Here is a 12,542-nt window from a genome sequence, read left to right as displayed (position 1 = left end):
TTAGCTTTAATCAATGAAAGCTCATGAATTTACCTTAGCTTTAATCAATGAAAGCTCATGAATTTATCTTGGCTTTATTCAATGAAAGTTCATGAATTTACCTTAGCTTTAATCAATGCAAGTTCATGAATTTATCTTAGCTTTTATCAATGAAAGTTCATGAATTTACCTTAGCTTAAATCAATGTAAGTTCATGAATTTACCTTAGCTTTAATCAATGCAAGTTCATGAATTTATCTTGGCTTTAATCAATTGAAGTTTAAGAAAGCATCATAAATTGAATATTTTGAGTGAAAGAAACTATCATGGTCTAATTGAGCTGAAAACTTAATACAACCCCTATTGCTATCTATATATACCGTATACGTATACTTTGCTTGTTTGGGTGTTTGTCTGTTGGAATCCAATAAACGGTAAAACGGCTGAACCGATCGTGCCCTAAATTGTTGTGGGACCTCACATGATCAAATTAAAACAATGAAAAAATTAAATGGAAGATGGAAGCTTATTTTCTTATATCTTAGCAACCTGTCGCAAAATACGAATATTCATAATCAAATATTAATATTAATATATTAATATATTAATAAATAATGAATATTTTCATATTCATGAACTAATATTAAGGCGAATGTAAGTAAGTAGTAAGTTCATGAAGTTATCTAGAATGTAGTAAGTTCATGAACTAATATTATCCTGAATGTATGTAAGTAGTGAGTACATGAAGTTATATAGAATGTAATAAGTTCATGAACTAATATTAAGGTGAATGTATGTATGTAGTGAGTACATGAAGTTATCTAGAATGTAGTAAGTTCATGAACTAATATTATCCTGAATGTATGTAAGTAGTGAGTACATGAAGTTATATAGAATGTAGTAAGTTCATGAACTAATATTTAGGTGAATGTATGTTAGCTAATGAAATTATCTTTAGAACTTTTCGTTTCAATCAAAACTTTTTATTCAAAAAGAATTTTCTGCTGAATTTGCCTTTTTCTCCGGAAGAAAAGAAATAATCAAAACTTGATAAAACATTTTACTGCAACATGTGTTTATACGTGTACAATTTACATATTTACTGAACTAAACCAACAACATCATACAGAGTGTCTCATTAAACATGGGAATTAAGAAACGACTTGAAACTGGATGAAATTGACAAAGAGTGTATCAAAATAAAGACTGAACATCTTATGAGCTTTTGAAAATGTGATCTGTTCTCTTTATGTTTTCAAAATTTATCGAGATATTTAACAGTTAAAAGATTTAGTTGATATCTTAAATGCTTACAGCTACTTCACAAGGAAGTTAAAACATCAAGAGCGTATCGAGGGAACCAGTGGTTTAATAAAATTTAAAATTTCCCGAAAAATAGTTGTACTTAACTGTATCGTCTTTTGAGATGAAAATGCGCTCGCTGTGCTCTGAATGTGTTGTAAGCCATATAAACCTTTGGTAAAGTAATATCCCTCAACTTTTCTGTGCAGTAGTTGTAAATAATTATTAGAATCTTAACAGATTTCTTAATATATTCGTCAATTTTTAAGGTAAAAATAAAGTTAAGCACATTTTTGAACTCCCAATAAAGAAAAGTAGTTTAAATTATTAACTGTTTGCAAAAAATGTGTTCCCATAATAATGCCACGCGGAACAAAGACGGAAAAGAAGTCGGCACTCAATTGGGATACCCTGTACTTGTACTAAAGACTTGAAAAAAATTCAGTATTAAAAAGCCAAGATTGAGTAGAATAACGAAGCATGGGTATGCACACACACTATATTTACAATATAACGATATACCAAAAGTATACATGCATCCGCCATGGGCGAATATATTTCCATTTGACTCTTCTGATCAGATGCTTCCTGCTAACTAACTCCCCTATGAAACTCTGGGGCTAAGATCGCCGACGGTCTGTTTTCTCTGCAGATAAATGCCGTTCTTTAGATAAGATAGAGGGTTTAATACCACTGTCCCTCTATACCCTTACTCCTTTCTCCAACCTTGCACCCCGCGGCCGGCGGGTTGTATCTCTAGATAAGAGAAGAGGTTCAATGTTCAAGTTCAAGGTTATGTATTTAAGGGTGCAGACATACCTGGAGTTCAATACCCTTTTTGTTTGGCTTTATTCTTAGTTTGTATTTGTTATGTGCATCATTTGTCCAACTGGGAGCAATGAACTTATATGAGATTATGTACATAGGTATGAACCCTGGTTGGGTTCACAGTACCATAGGATTGAGATTTGGGCATTGTAGATTCCTAAAAAAACGACTTATATTATCCTCATTTGGTCACATGCATCATTTGGTCACATGAATGTTCAATAACAATTCAAAATAGTAAAGTGGAGGGGGGGGGGGGTTTGTTTTGAAACGCTAAGTATGCTGTAAACATTATTATAAATATCTAGATGCGGAGCCCTCAATCTCCCCGTCCTTCTGGCTCAGTCAGCTCATCAGCTCAATACGCAGCCTATGGGTCAACTGGAACGGGGCAAGGTCTTCAGTATTTTGCGCAGTTTAATGCACAAACTGGTTCAGCTTCACCAGCTCTAGGGAGTCCTAGGATTACCTCAGGGGCGCCAACAAGTCCCCGTCATAATCAAGGAGTCCCGTCAAGTCCTCGACATAATCCAGGGGCACCAACAAGTCCTAGACATAATCCAGGGGTGCCATCAAGTCCTCGACATAATTCAGCGGCACCAACAAGTCCTCGACATATCTCTGGAGCTGCACAAAGTACTCGAACTACTCCTGGAGCACCACATAGTCCGCGCCCTGCTCCAGGTCGAATACATACACCTGCAAGAAAGGTTGCCTCGTCTCCTCCTTCCAAGGAATTCAACACTTTCAAAATAAAATTTCATTAAAGGGAGTGTTCGCAAAAAATGAAAGGGGGTATAGGCTTAATGCGATAAAAAAGCGCTTTTGAGCGCTAATAATCTTACTTCTATCTGTTGCGTCTATAAGGAGAAAATTGTTAAAGACGTCTCATACCGAATAACTTATAATATGTTTTAATTAATTTGTTTTGAATTTGATTATTTTTCTTGTCGCTTGCGCAACTATCTAAGAATGCCGCGCACCACTCACATTTTTCGAAATCTCTACCTTTAAACCTTTCTCCGAGCATGGACGAATTATATCAAGTTTCTCTCTCTCTGAAAATCGAAAACTATACTCTGTGGAAGTGACAAAATGTATAAAATTGACCAAACTCAAAATTCAACAGTTTTCAAAATAGAATAACAACGAGATCTGTTTATTGTTTCTCATATAAAGGTTTAGAGTTCCGTTGTGCGTCAGGCATGCAGTACCACTTGACATTTTAATGACAGTCCATTTAAAGGGAGTGTTCGCGAAAAATGAAAGGGGGTATAGGCTTAATGCGATAAAAAAGCGCTTTTGATCGCTACTAATCTTACTTCTATCTGTTGCGTCTATAAGGAGAAAATTGTTAAAGACGACTCATACCGAAGAACGTAGCGCCCATGCAAATTAAAGGAATTGCAACATACTACTTAGACCGTAAAAAATCAATTTAATTTCAAACAAATCATTCAGATATTACAACCTATAGTCATCGATTATCTTTCGCCACATTTGTATAGAGTTTATATTTTATAATATTTTTGAACTAATTTGTTTTGAATTTGATTATTTTTCTTGTCGCTTGCGCAACTATCTAAGAATGCCGCGCACCACTCACATTTTTCGAAATCTGTTAAAACGTTTTCTAAAAAAAATAAAATATTATAAAATATAAACTATATACAAATGTGGCGAAAGATAATCGATGACTATAGGTTGTAATATCTGAATGATTTGTTTGAAATTAAATTGATTTTTTACGGTCTTTAAGTTGTATGTTGCAATTTTCTGAATTTTTATGGGCGCTAAATTATTCGTTATGAGACGTCTTTAACAATTTTCCCCTTATAGACGCAACAGATAGAAGTAAAATTAGTAGCGATCAAAAGCGCTTTTTTATCGCATTAAGCCTATACCCCCTTTCATTTTTCGCGAACACTCCCTTTAAGCAATACAATCTAATATCTTTTTTATTCTAAAATGTTTATTGAAAGCCAAAGAGAAAAGATTAGAGGGAAATTTACTAGAAAAAAGTTTAAAACGGCGATTTTGTTCTACTGTTTCCATACTGCAGGTGTACTTCACATATTTATACTATATAACCTCTTGGGCCCTGGCATATCATTATGTAGAAAATCTAAAACTAATATTTAAAGAAAACCAAATTATGAAATACTAAATAGGCTGGTTTCATAATTGATCAATGATCATTTCACATAGACTCTATGCCTTTCACTTTACAAACGATGATTTTCCGTTATGACTATAAATCAAATGATGTTTTCTATTCACCTAATTCATTATAAAGTTTATTTAACAGCTTTAAAAAAACAGCTTTTACATGATTTGTACACTTTGAACTCCCTTTCAGGCTGAAAGGGACTGAAAAAGTTCATACCGAGAGATTCTTTAAATTCCTCTCTAATATATATTCTATTCTTTTTGTTGAAAGCTGAGAATTAAGGCTCGATCTTGTCACAGAATATCTGAAGAGATGGTCGAGATTTTACATGAGAACAAGAAGAGGGGGAGCAGGTCAGCATTTTAAACATAACCCGATAAAACCTTAGCTTTTGAGAATAAACACTCAGATCTGAGGTGTAGAGTATCCTTGAACGCTTTATCTCGATATCCATTGTGGGCAATTTTAAATTTGAGGATAAATCTTTGATCTTTATCCCTGCATTACACAAATACCTACAAGTTTTCCAGCAGTAGAAAAATCACTTTTGTAGAGAAATCGCAATTGAAAATAAACAATTTTCAAAAATATAAATAATGATATCTAATCATCTTGATCTTACAAAGCTATTACGGGTACCGTTGTGAATCGGACATTACCATCTTTCCACAGAAGGTTATTTGAAATCCCTTTAAAGATTAAACTGATGAGATCAAATCTTCTTTAAATGGTGACTTCTTCTTCGTTCTCTTTGTATTATTTTCGATGGTGTATTTTCGGACCTACGCCCATCCCCTCTACTGCCCATCCGACCTACAATTCCTTCCCCCCCATCCATAATTTCTTGTTATGGCAGGTTTCTATCCTTTAAATAATTCTTTTTCCCGAATAATCTGGTTCAATAAACCTGAAAGGATGAAAAGACTAATCTTTATTATAAGAAGGCTATTACATCCAGAATTAATCTATATACATATATACTTTGCTTGTCTGTTTTTCTGTCCGTTTGTGTCCAATAAACGTCAAAACGACTGAACCGATCGGGCCCAAATTTTGTGTGATACCTCCAATGTCACCAGAGTAGGGTTATATAGACGATCAAAATCCTAAAATTTTGCCTCTAACAAAATACGATTTGTATTAAATTTTGAAAGTACTTGACATTTTTTTTTATAAAATCCGCAATTTTTTGTTTGTTTTACAATGTATACAAAGACAAACTGTGCACAGTTGAAATAGAAGATCGGCGCAAATTTTTGTTTGTTTTAGTTTTACAATGTATACAAAGACAATATGTTCACATTTGAAATAGAAGATGGTCGCGAAGCGCCCAAAAGCTTAGTTTTAAATATGCTCTGTTACGTTTTGTATTAAATTCTTTTATTATGTACCGCCTTTTTTTAGAAACATGTACATTTACAACTTTGTTCTTGTTCTTAGTTTATTTCAGAAATGTCGTTTTTATACTAAAAGAAATCTAGTTAGACTTAACTCTATGAAAAAAATTAAGGGCATTATTTTTTTATTCTAATTTTCATAAAATTATTCAAATTCTTGTATTTTATTAATTTGGAAATTTCAGGAAAGATAACGGGTTTGACCGGAAACAGAATCCGGCTGATGAAAACTACAGAAGTTACTCCAACCTCCGAGAAGTTGAGGATAGGCTGGGTCGGGGTAGGAGTAGAACGGATATCAGTAGGGAACATAGCATACATAGAATAGATAAATGTAGGCAGAGGAGTAAAAGTAGAGATGATAAAAAAGATCGAACCAGCAGCCACCGTGGGAACTTTAGGAGCCTTCGGAGCAAGAGCAGGGACAAAGAAAGAGGAGGAGGAGGTGGAGGAGGGGCTGAAGAAGGGGGTTGTGGGAACAGGAGATCAGGAAGAAGTAGAAGTCGGGAAGAAAACGTATTTAAAGGAAGTTCAGGTTTTGAAAATAGCAGAGGAAGTCAGCGGAGTCGGAGCCGTGGAACTGGAGGAAGTTGTCACGTATTAAGTCAGGGAGGAGGAGGAGGAGGAGGAGGAGGAAGAAGAGAAAAGAGAATTAATTCTCATGATTCCCTCTACACAGACCGTCAAATTATTCAGTCTTTCTTTGAAGACACAAGGTAAACAAACCTTTAGAAAGAAAGTCGGTTTACATTTCTTCAACCGTCATTTTTTTTAACGTTTAAGGATTGTTAATATTTAACTAATTAGACAAAAATAGAACAAATCAATTGAGAAATGTTGTCGAACACTAAAAACCGCAACTCAAGCACAAGTAATTTTCCTTTTTTTGTTTAGAAAAGAATCTCTAAAATCGCAGAAAAGAAAACGAAGAGTGCGTCCTGCTCCGTTAAAGCTTTCCTCAGAGACGGACGAATCCGTGAGTAGCTCCAGGAGCAGTCTAAGATCCTCTAGCCTGAGTCCAATCTCATCTTCACCTACTCCCCCCGCATTCCAATCTCCTAGAACACCAACAGCTACAAGATCTCCCTTTTCAGGAACTCCACGATCTAAAGCTGGCCAGTTTCCCAATTTTCAGTTCGGAGAAAAATCTTCCAAAGTCGTTGGTTCGGAGCCTCCGAAATCTCCAGGTAGAATAACAGCAGGGAAAAGATATTCCCAATCTCCACGAAGATCTCCGTCTGAGTACAGCAACTCTCCTGGCTCCGGATACACTTCTCCGTACCCACCCTCCTCTCCAGTACCTCAGAGATCTTTTATTTCTAACAGTCCAACCCCACGGTCCCCCTCCCCCCGGCCAGCCAGGACATCTAGGTTTGCCAGTCAACCCACTCATATGTGTCCATCTAACCTGGCTGTATTGGCTTCAAGACGGAAAACCTCCCTGGCTGGTAGACGTCATGTTACAATAAATCCAACCTCCAACTTTCTAGAGCTCCCAGGTTAGTTCGCATCTTTATAAAAGAAGATATTTAATGGACTTATGCTTGATGCAAAGATGACAATGCCCGATTTACCTTAAACCTTCATCTGATTAAAATGTGGAAACTACTTTCGTTTTCCTCACTCGATAAGTGTTTAATTCTGATAATTTCTCCATTGCTTATTATCAGCAAGATCATGCGCAAGTCGCTTTCACAGAGAATCTGCAAATGAAAATAAACAAAAACATAGATATCTAATTAAAACATAATCAGGGGTGATCAAGGGTACCATGGTAAATCGGGCATTGCCATCTTTCCATGGAGGGTCACTTGAAATTACGGTTACAGTCCATTTAAGAGAAAAAATACAGGATGAGAACTGTGGTTTGGGGTAATTCACATGTACATACGGATGGTGTGTAACTTTTCATATTCTAAACTTAGACTATTCAATCACAGCAAAATTAAAAGATGGTAAAACCAAAGGTCTACGACATCAGGTTTCAAAGATAAGCGTTGGAGGCGAGTGTTCAGTTTTAAAAGGACTGTACTCGTAATTTCAAGTGACACTTCATGCAAAGATGGCATTGCTCGAATCACAACGGTGCCCTTGAAAGCTTTATCCTGATCAAGTATGAATCAGATATCAATGTAAATTATTTGAAAACTGATTAATTTTTTTTTCTTTTAAATCTATAAAAACGACAATATCTTCTGCATTATTGATCACATAAAGGTTTCAAAGGTATGGTTGTGAATCGGTCATTGCCCTCTGTGCATGGAGGTTCACTTAAAACCACGTTTACAGTCCCTTTAATGGTACCAAATCTATTATATATTTTATATTTTGTAGTTTAGAGACATGTTGGCTTAATTTAACAAAAGAAATGATCACGATCGTCACAAATACTTATTTTCTATCCCTCACCTATATATTTGCAACCTGAAGGTTTAGAATATTAATATTTCAGACTTTGATTTTTTGATCAAGTAGAATTGATAGTTTGAACTATTTATGGTATTCAAGGTTATCAGGATTTGAGACGAGTAATCAGTTCCTAGCTATAATACTTTGCTTGTCTGATTTTGTATCCAATAAACGTCAAAACGGCTGAACCTGATCGGGTCCAAATTTTGTGTGGGACCTCAAATGACCCCTAGGAAGGTTCATGGAAAATGGAAATTTCAAAGATCAACCTTCAACAAAATTCGATTTTCTTTAAATTTTGAAAATCTACGATTTTTTTTTATAAAATCCGCTAACTTTTGTTTTGTTTTACAACTGATACAAAGAGAAAATGTTTAATTAAAATAGAAGAAAGCCTAGTTATTATTTGATTTGTTGTTTAGTTGCTAACTATGACAAGCGACGGTATATGAGCCTGCCGGAGAAAGGATATAATCCTAGACTTTCCGAGGAATATTACAGGTACATTATATATTTATAAATAATCCTGCCTCTAGACTTACCGAGGAATATTACAGGTACATTATATATTTATCAATAATCCCGCCTCTAGACTTACCGAGGAATATTACAGGTACATTATAAATCCCGCCTCTAGACTTACCGAGGAATATTACAGGTACATTATATTTATCAATAATCCCGCCTCTAGACTTACCGAGGAATATTACAGGTACATTATATTTATCAAATATCCCGCCTCTAGACTTACCGAGGAAAATTACAGGTACATTATATTTATCAATAATCCCACCTCTAGACTTACCGAGGAATATTACAGGTACATTATATATTTATAAATAATCCCGCCTCGAGACTTACCGAGGAATATTACAGGTACATTATATTTATCAATAATCCCGCCTCTAGACTTACCGAGGAATATTACAGGTACATTATATATTTATCAATAATCCCGCCTCTAGACTTACCGAGGAATATTACAGGTACATTATATTTATCAATAATCCCGCCTTACAACATGCGAATTGTAATTGAAAAATGTTGAGAGATTTCAACAATTATGATTAAAATAATTCAGCTTAATACTGTCTTTTAAAGTTTCAATCTTGCACGTTAAGTTCTGTACAATTTTCACACAAAAATAATATGTATATATTTATGCATATGTCAGCTATAGCTGACCAAACGGCTGAACCGAATTGGCTGAAATTTTTTGAGGGAACCCATGGATACCCTTGAGGTAACATAGGCTAAAAATTCAAAATGTTTGCTTTCTAAAACCGCATTTTTTCAAAATATTTTTTTTAATTCCACGGGCAACGCCGGGCACTTGAACTAGTTCTTTATAAAATTGATTCTATTTTAGACTTCGTTCCTTTTCTATAAACAAGGGTCGAGTTATAAAACACGGAGATTCGATCGCTAGCCGACGATCTGCAGGATCTACCGCAAATACATCAAGGTTAGATCAGTCTTCTTCTATTTTCTTCTTTATCTGTCTTCTATTTTTTCTTCTTCCGCTATCCTTGTTGTTGTTGCTTGATATTGCTTGATACTGCAGAAAACTAGAAATATAAAATGGAAAAAAAATTGAAGAAGTAATTCTTTAAACAAATCTTTATTTAAGAAATGGAAAATAAATTTCTTTTTTGTTCAAGAAACACAAGGAAGGTTAGAATTGAATTAAGTTTCGTGATGAAAGATTATGTTTAACGGCTGAACCGAATTTTTATTTAAAGTCACTTTTAATTGATAATTTTTGTACCTTTGAAGGTTAGAAAATATGGAGGTATTATAAATCAAATGAACTGAGTTTATTCCACAAATTCAAATATTATATTCCCTAAAACTTTTAAACCTAATTGGGTTAAACCAATATAGAGTGATGATGTACGCTAATCTTTTACTAATCAGTAGAGTAGAGTAGTTACAGCAGTAATACAACTCAAGGTACCCTTTATAGTAGAGTAGTTAAAGCAGTAATACAGCTCAAGGTATCCTTTATAGTAGAGTAGTTACAGCAGTAATACAGCTCAAGGGACCCTTTATAGTTGAGTAGTTTCAGCAGTAATACAGCTCAATGTACCCTTTACAGTAGAGTATTTACATCAGTAATACAGCTCAAGGTACCCTTTATTGTAGAGTAGTTTCAGCAGTAATACAGCTCAAGGTACCCTATATAGTAGAGTAGTTACAGCAGTAATAAAGCTCAAGGTGTTCTTTATAGTAGAGTAGTTTCAGCAGTAATACAGCTCAAGGTACCCTATATAGTAGAGTAGTTACAGCAGTAATACAGCTCAAGGTACCCTATATAGTAGAGTAGTTACAGCAGTGATACAGCTAAAGGTACCCTATATAGTAGAGTAGTTACAGCAGTAATACAGCTCAAGGTACCCTGAATAGTAGAGTAGTTCATCAGTAATACAACTCAAGGTACCCTATACAGTAGAGTAGTTACATCAGTAATACAGCTCAAGGTGTTCTTTATAGTAGAGTAGTTTCAGCAGTAACACAGCTTAAGGAGTAGTACTCCATTTTCAAAGGTCAATATCTGTATTTTACAGTACTGTACTCGGGGGCTGATTTCTGAAAATGTTTATTTTCATTCAAGCAGAAATAGGGTTTCAATCTAAAACATTTTATAACACTTAGGACATAATTTCAATTGATCATTTCCAATTATAGAGAGGGATGTGGTGACATGGAAAAACAGTTATGTTATCATTAATTTAGGGTGAGTTAGGTTGCACCGCAGGCTACAGAGGGGGCCGAGCGCTGCGGCTATGATGGGCTAGGGGGCCGAGCGCTGCGACTAGGACAGGCTAGAGGGCCGTGGCGGCTAGAACAGGCTAGGAGGCCGAGCTCTGCGGACATGGCTGTGAAAATCGTTAGAATATAGTCTTTTTAATTTTAAAATGAGAGAAGACGACATTAAATTAGTTTTATGATTCTGTTTATTTAGGCATTTCCGTGTTAAGGCGTTTCCATGTCACCGTGGGATGTACGGTTTACAATGGTACTTTCTTAAAGATTTGTTTGATTATGAAGGCACGGGATAATTTTCACTTTGAAAGTAGAACTGAGTAAAATTTAATTAAGATACAAAACCTCCCAATACACTTGTACTGCGAAAGCGTACTGAATATTACTGAATGAATAAGGCCATAATCTCTTTATATCCTTTATCAGTAAACTGTCCTAACTGATATACACTGTACTGTAATAATGTATAATCTCGGAGGACCATGTAGTAAAGTATAAAGTATATTGTTATCATTATTTTCCTTAATATTTATTTGTTTTTGCAGATTGTATATGTATTTCAAAAGATTTTTAGAATTTTGGTTTAACTTTTACTAGAGAAGCAGTTGCATTTACTAGAAAAGCAGTTGCATGCACCAATTTCCTTGCAGCTCCTCAGGGATTCAATGGAAAATTTGGCGGGAAATTGATTTTAAGGGCTTTTCTCAGATAAGGATAAAACAGGTGTTTTACAAATATTTAATAGTTAAATAAACTACAGAATATCAATAGCTACATATAGAACCAAGCTTTATAAATAATCCCGCCTCTAGACTTACCGAGGAATATTACAGGTACATTATATTTATCAATAATCCTATTCCATATACATTTTTTTATTATGCAATATGTTTTACGTCTTCTTCAAGAAGTGTTATTATTGTGAAAAGTGAATTGTTTGATATTGTTTTTATTGTAAAAACTCTTATAAAGACATGATGTAATTCAATGAGTCAGGCACAAACTAGGATTAAACTAGGTTAAAGAATTAACATTTTATCTTTTGCAAAAAAACTAATTTCCTCTAAAAAAAGGTTTTGTGGGAAAACTAGTTTACGGATTAGTTGCACTTTTTTTATAGAATACTAACTTTAAAACTCGGTATTTTTCAAGTCATTAAAATATATTAGTTCATGCCTTTTACATTATTCTAAAAACCCGCCAAGCTACAACAACAACTTGCATTTTACAAAGTTGTTAGTACTTACAAATGTTTTATGTCAACACTCAAAATGAAAAGGGGAAGACACAATGCTATTCCTTGGGTCGTAAACTTATTTACTGGAGTTAAAAAAAATTCTACGATTGTGCTATTTGATATTTGATAAAGAAAATAGGGTGCGTGTTTATACAGTTGCATTTTGAAGAGATTCCTTAAACAAAAATGTAAATAAAATCAAATACCAGAGGAGTTTGCACTTTTACGTGAAAAAAAATTCCCCCCAAAATGTAAATATTTGTACTTACTGGATATTGTTTAGAACGAGAATCCGTTGTTCTCTAAGTTCAGAAAACCGATTCTGAAACGTACTCACGCAAATTCTTGATTTTGAACGTCCACTTTGCGCTCAAACTCAAGATTTACAGATATTTTAAAAGTTTTATATGTCTCCAATGAATCTTAAAGAATTTGACCACAACAGTGCATACTC

At 34.5% G+C, this 12,542-nt stretch overlaps 1 protein-coding gene across 1 annotated transcript in view; it reads left to right on the top strand.

The window, feature by feature from the left end:
• Positions 1-12,542, top strand: part of LOC111699450 (serine/arginine repetitive matrix protein 2) — a 35,514-nt gene that overhangs the window by 482 nt on the left and 22,490 nt on the right. The window contains exons 2-7 of the mRNA XM_023470130.1: positions 2,418-2,843; positions 4,562-4,632; positions 5,862-6,392; positions 6,571-7,175; positions 8,508-8,586; positions 9,455-9,550. Coding sequence (XP_023325898.1) covers positions 2,418-2,843; positions 4,562-4,632; positions 5,862-6,392; positions 6,571-7,175; positions 8,508-8,586; positions 9,455-9,550 — 1,808 coding nt within the window. The remainder of the gene's footprint in view (positions 1-2,417; positions 2,844-4,561; positions 4,633-5,861; positions 6,393-6,570; positions 7,176-8,507; positions 8,587-9,454; positions 9,551-12,542) is intronic.

Source organism: Eurytemora carolleeae, unplaced genomic scaffold, assembly GCF_000591075.1.
Source record: "Eurytemora carolleeae unplaced genomic scaffold, Eaff_2.0 scaffold25, whole genome shotgun sequence".
Taxonomy (NCBI): Eukaryota; Metazoa; Arthropoda; class Copepoda; order Calanoida; family Temoridae; genus Eurytemora; species Eurytemora carolleeae.
The sequence above is the reverse complement of the archived record's forward strand: the minus strand, read 5'-3'. Positions and strand labels throughout refer to the sequence as shown.